The sequence below is a fragment of the Lottia gigantea genome, assembly GCF_000327385.1.
Source record: "Lottia gigantea unplaced genomic scaffold LOTGIsca_18, whole genome shotgun sequence".
Classification (NCBI taxonomy): domain Eukaryota; kingdom Metazoa; phylum Mollusca; class Gastropoda; family Lottiidae; genus Lottia; species Lottia gigantea.
In genome coordinates, this window is record NW_008708301.1 from 564,817 (window position 1) to 571,608 (window position 6,792).

Sequence of the window (6,792 nt, forward strand, 5' to 3'; positions counted from 1 at the left end):
TTATAATAATAACCTTATCTTCAAACTCCAAACCTAATTGAAAATTCAAAATTATATTTTGTAAACTTGTGATCTCGATTACTTCGCTCATAAATGCATATCTGAGACAAATCTTTTGACTTACCTGAAGGGAAATAACTCAAAAACCTGTGATCGAAAATTCGTGTTCATCCATCCCATCTCATCATAAGCTTTGTCAAAAAATGTAATATTTCGCACTGTATACCGGACACATTGTTTCTGTTGTTATGGCGCTGAGACACCCTACCCCCTCTCTCCTCCCCTTTCATAAAGTTTCGTTCGAGGATTTGTTACTTGTTTAAGTACATGTAGTTATGATTGTTTGACAAATACAACTTTGCTAAAATATATTTTACAATGAAGAAATGTTGTTAGATGTTCTTACATATGAAAAGCTTATCAAATGACCTAGATTTTTAAAATAATGTTCAGGTAGAAAAGTATTTAGTGACATGCTGTTATCTATTATTATTCACATAACACTCGTTTATTTCGGTGTATGTTTACTATTTTCCTATTTTATATGCATAGATTCTTCCTTTAAAATTACACCAGGAAGACGATGACATAAGTGCATTACTAAACTCTGCCAAATTATATGTCGTGTTTTTGATATAAACATCATTTATATATTTATATTGATCAATTCAAATCGAAAAACTTTCTGATGAATCAAACTCTTAACGTATGTAAGCATTAAACTAATGTCGGTATAGCCATTTCATAACTTGCTGCAAAAAAGTTGATACTGATATGATGACCAGGGACATTTCTAAGTGGCTTTCAGTAGTAAAGTAGAGTGGTAATACTTTCATTCTTTCTTACACTATTATAATATATTAAAATAAAATCAAGTCTTTATTGGTCTATACACGATTTATGATAGTGTCTTTCTGATAAGGTATCATATTAAGGGGCGTTTACCCTATAATATACGTTATATTGTCTGCATAATATGGCCTATATTCTATTCTTAAACAATTTCTTGCAATTGTTCCTCCGATGGTTCCTTTTCTATTTTATGACAATTTTAAATACACGATACTCAATGTATAACGCAATTCTTTGTGTATTCTGTGCTTGTTTTAAAAAGTTTTCTTGTAAGATTACACAATAGTAGGTTATAATAATAGTTCATAAATAACTAAAAATACATTCACCTGTAGCTGTTCTGCTGTTCAAATAGTTCCAATAAATAGGTAATTTGGAACTAATAGTCACATGAAGTAGTCTTTTTATGGATTTCACAATACATTTGTAATGCAATCTTATTGAAACAAGGTCTAATACCCCTTATATCATTGCGGTGTCTTCCGTATATCCGTGTATTCACATTGACTTTGACCACAGGTAAGGGATATAACTCTTTGGTAAATTAACTATCGCCTGTGATCTTGTAATCAGTAGCTACCAATAGTCAGATCTTATTATTAGTTACATGTAGTCAAAGCTAGTTGTTATTATTCGGACGTATCTCTCATTATTCAAAGCTAGTTGTTATTATTCGGGTGTATCTCTCATTATTCAAAGCTGGTTGTTATTATTCGGACGTATCTCTCATTGGTCAAAGCTAGTTGTTATTATTCGGACGTATCCCCCCTCGGTCAAAGCTAGTTGTTATTATTCGGATGTATCTCTCATTGGTCAAAGCTAGTTGTTATTATTCGGGTGTATCTCTCATTAGTCAAAGCTAGTTGTTATTATTCGGATGTATCTCTCATTGGTCAAAGCTAGTTGTTATTATTCGGATGTATCTATCATTGGTCAAAGCTAGTTGTTATTATTCGGGTGTATCTCTCATTAGTCAAAGCTAGTTGTTATTATTCGGACGTATCTCTCATTGGTCAACGCTAGTTGTTATAATTCGGACGTATCTCTCATTGGTCAAAGCTAGTTGTTATTATTCGGACGTATCTCTCATTATTCAAAGCTAGTTGTTATTATTCGGACGTATCTCTCATTGGTCAAAGCTAGATGTTATTATTCGGACGTATCTCTCATTGGTCAAAGCTAGTTGTTATTATTCGGACGTATTTCTCATTGATCAAAGGTAGTTGTTATTATTCGGACGTATCTCTCATTGGTCAAAGCTAGTTGTTATTATTCGGACCTATTTCTCATTGGTCAAAGGTAGTTGTTATTGTATGGACGTTTCTCTCATTAGTCAGAGCTAGTTGTTATTATTCGGACGTATCTCTCATTATTCAAAGCTGGTTGTTATTATTCGGACGTATCTCTCATTGGTCAAAGCTAGTTGTTATTATTCGGACGTATCTCTCATTGGTCAAAGCTAGTTGTTATTATTCGGACGTATTTCTCATTGGTCAAAGGTAGTTGTTATTGTATGGACGTTTCTCTCATTAGTCAGAGCTAGTTGTTATTATTCGGACGTATCTCTCATTAGTCAGAGCTAGTTGTTATTATTCGGACGTATCTCTCATTAGTCTGAGCTAGTTTTTTTTGTTCGGACGTATCCCCCATTACTCAGATGCTTTTGTTACATTATCTCTGATTAAGTGAGACAGGTGTATTAGTTAAACATGCGAATCCCTGACTGTTATTATTCGGGCGTAAATCTAGTTGGCAATAGTCAGTTACATATCTCTCTTTAGTCAGATCAAGTTGCCATAAGTTAGATATTTCATTAGTCAAATCTAATTGTCATTGGTGATGTACCATAATTAGTTTGATGTCTTAGTCATTGGTCAGATATATCTCATTGGTCTGATCTAGTCGTCATGAGTTAGATACATCATTCTTTATTCAGAATTATTTGCCATTAGTTACATGTATCTATCATTAAACAGAGCTAGATGTACATGTATCTATCATTAAACAGATCTAGCTGCCATTAGTTAAATGTACCTCTCATTACTCAGATACCATTATTAAGTATAAATCTGTTCCGTGAGGGAATTTGTCGGGACGAACCCAGTTTTAGAGTGGCATCATATGTTCTTAAAAGATATAATTTTAAGTATAAAATAAGTTTTGCTTGTGCCACACTACACAAGTATTGTAAGATTTCATGTCAAAAGCAAAAATATAGCTTTCTTATGCTGAAAGTTCAATAATGCATGTCTCCATGAAAACAGTAGTTACTGATATACTTCTGGTTCTGACAATCCAAGACCAACTTCTAGAGCTATCATTCCATCCAAATAACAACAGACTACTTATATTTTACTATTTATTTATTTCAAACAAGTCTTATACTTGAATCCTTTTATTTTTATGTTTCTAATTATATTAGCATTAAAACAACAAAATTGATATCCAAGCTTAGCTATAGGTCCACTGTTATATACAAAACAAAATCATTTTATAGTTCTCAAAATTCAATAATTTGCTACATTGTATTATTTTCCACACTGAACACATCATGTTATAATATTCCAAGGTCTAGTCTGTAATTTCTTTGCTAGAGTATTTCTTTTATCTCAGACACATTGAGTCAGTATAATTTTGACTGCAAGATTTTTTTTCTTCAAATGAGATGGGATGATATATAATGATAGAAGATCTAAAAAAATATTTTATAGTGTAATCATAAAAATTATGATGGGTGTCCATGTAGTTCATTTATTAATTTTTTTCCAATCAAATTTTTTTCAATACCTAAAATAATTCTTATTCTTGAATTTCATCAATATAGATGGGAATGTGGTTTTCAAATTCATTGAGAAATAAAAAAAGATAACAGTTTTCAATAAAATTTCTGTACACAATAACAACTAAAACAAGAATCACAGATAACAAGCAGGATATACAATTAACTTTCATTTCGTCCATAACAAAAAAAAATGACCAAAACAATGCTAAAATGGTGAAAACACCATGACTTCATGATCCAGTAGATTTTTTAGCTCAAATTTTATCTAAACCAATATTGATATTAAGTTTTTGCCAAAATAAAGATGAAAGTCCTAGTTTTACTTTAAGGGAATGTTTCTTACTTCCATGTTAATTCTATAAGAATAAAACAGACTAAGAAAAATAAATGCCTACAATTTACAATGTCACATTGTATTCATTATACAAAATTATACAAAATCCATTACAAAGCAATATACAAAATGGAAATAATTGAAATGATAAATACACAACTATACACTTTACAGCCTTTGAAAATAATATAAGTTATCACAAAAGAAAGTGGAAAACCTGAGAAAAATAAAAATAATAGAAGAGTGGTAGGACAAAGTTTTGTTATTGCTTAGAAACAAAAATAAAACCAATTGTTGAAAACATATCATACACATTATACAAAAAATCTGCTTTAAATTTGCAAATTTCGTCAAAATTTAATTGAAGCACATAAAGGAACAATTTTTACAAATATTTCAAATGAATATGAAATAAATTAGCACTTTGTAAATGTTGCATATCATCAATTTGTAATTTGTAATTCATAATGTACATGGACATTGTAATTCATATTGCACATCATTTAACAATTCTCAGGATCAATAAAACCTAAAATCACATAATTAATAATCATGATATAAAATAAATCCCTAAAAATTGAAATAACCATTCAGTGGTGTAGCAAAATAAACCGATGCTTTCCTGATCAAATTTCTTTAGCGCCTGTTTTACAGAGAAAATAACCATTAAGGAATTAGTATCAGGGAATGTTTATATTTTGAAGTTTCATAAGGTTACAAATTTTTTGAATAAATCAAAAACATAAATATCAACTTTCTTTTTGGAATTAAGTTTGTCTAAATTTCTACATATTCACATAATCACTTGCCAGATTTAAGTAAATTTAAAATCTTTCAATAATTTGGTCCTCTAACCTTTCATTTAACATAGATAAAAACTGATCAACAATTCTCATAACTATAACAATAATCAACAATAACAACTTTTATTTTTCATGATAACATCAAAAACAGACAATATCCTCTAATCTCCTAGTGTAAATTTACATCCAACAAGTTTTCATTTTCTTCTTTGTCTATTAAATGAAAACCATTTTTGTTCAATGTAGTCATGTCAAGCCAATTTAAAGTTTTTTTCCAAAATGTAACTCAAATTAAAATCTTTCGGCCTAGAGAGTAACAATAGGAGAAGCTTATGTAATTTTAAGTTTTAAATTCCTGGTTTTTATGCTAGAATGAAAAGCAGTACCCATCTTTAAACAGAATTATTAATCATAATGTTGCTAAGAATAATAGAATTATTTGATAATGCTGAAGATGGGGTATTGAAGATCAAATAGTAGACGATTTCAAGATTTAATTTTTTGCTGGTATGAGCATTGTGAAAAATAAGTGCATTATACACCAGTGTATATAAAGTAATAAAGTGTGTAAATTATTAATCACAGTATACACGTTGGTTAAGATATCCAAGTTCACCAAGTATACAAACTGCAAGTTTTTAAGATATCAAAGTTTTCATATTGGAAATTAAGATATCCAAGTTAACACAGTATAAATATTGGAAATTTAGATATCCAAGTTAACACAGTATAAATATTGGAAATTTAGATATCCAAGTTAACACAGTATACATATTGGAAATTAAGATATCCAAGTTAACACAGTATAAATATTGGAAATTTAGATATCCAAGTTAACACAGTATACATATTGGAAATTAAGATATCCAAGTTAACACAGTATACATATTGGAAATTTAGATATCCAAGTTAACACAGTATACATATTGGAAATTAAGATATCAAAGTTTTCATATTGGAAATTAAGATATCCAAGTTAACACAGTATACATATTGGAAATTAAGATATCCAAGTTAATACAGTATAAATATTGGAAATTTAGATATCTAAGTTTATACATTTTGGAAAATATTAAGATATCCAAGTTTACAGTATATATGTTGGAGATTAAGACAGTATATTCCTTTGAAAATTGTTAAGATATCCAAGAAATATGTGCCAGTAAAAATCTAATAATTACCACCATTATATTATGTTTTTATGATATATCAACTCTTATAAGGTATTTCAATAAATTAATTATATTTTTACAAATAATTTAATTATATTTACAATATACTGCCCACAATATCTACATTTTATCTATGTAAATAGGTGATAATATTCAGTGCTCAATTCGCATGTCTAAAATTAAGAATATCAAAAGATGAAAAAGTAGAAATTGAGCATGAAAAATGTATTCCTTTTATATTTAAGTCATTGTCGCCATCAAGGAATAAATTCTAAATGAAGTATGATGAATATATCAGATAGTTTTGTAAGACACTAATTTTCTCATAAAATTATAATTTCAAATATGTTTTCTTCAGGTTGGAAATAGATATGTAGTATTTATCAAAATGTTTGTTCATCTAAAACCTTGTGTATTAAATTATGCTCAAATTTTAATATCTTCATCATGACAGAATTTTTATTTTCAATCTATTGTAATTTCTTGTAGATTTTTCATGATATAGTTCTAATGAAGACTGATAACAATGTTTACTTAAAAAGTTACAATTGTGTCAAAAACAGCCCTGCTTTAATAGTTGGAGTCAACTTTTGAATGAACTATGCCATAGTGTCTATTGCACTGAACCAAGGTTTAAATCTAGGTTGATATCAATGTTAAACTGTAGTTTCTTCTCCAGGACCAATAGGATAACTTCTAACATACATGTCTTTATGAAATGAATCTGAAAAAAACAATTAAGTATTTCAATTAGAGAGATACAAATATGTGGTTTATATACTTGGAGAGATTAGCAAAGAACTAAAAAAAGAATCAAAACAAATTAAAGAAAATACAAAATGAAAGAAT

At 28.9% G+C, this 6,792-nt stretch overlaps 1 protein-coding gene across 1 annotated transcript; it reads left to right on the forward strand.

Moving 5' to 3' along the window:
- Positions 1–2,118: 2,118 nt before the first annotated feature.
- Positions 2,119–2,325, forward strand: LOTGIDRAFT_75171 (hypothetical protein; the record flags this gene model as incomplete). The annotated part of the gene is made up of 1 exon (XM_009052076.1): positions 2,119–2,325. A coding segment is annotated over one exon (207 nt), but the record flags the coding sequence as incomplete, so codon positions are not given.
- Between the last annotated feature and the right edge of the window lie 4,467 nt (positions 2,326–6,792).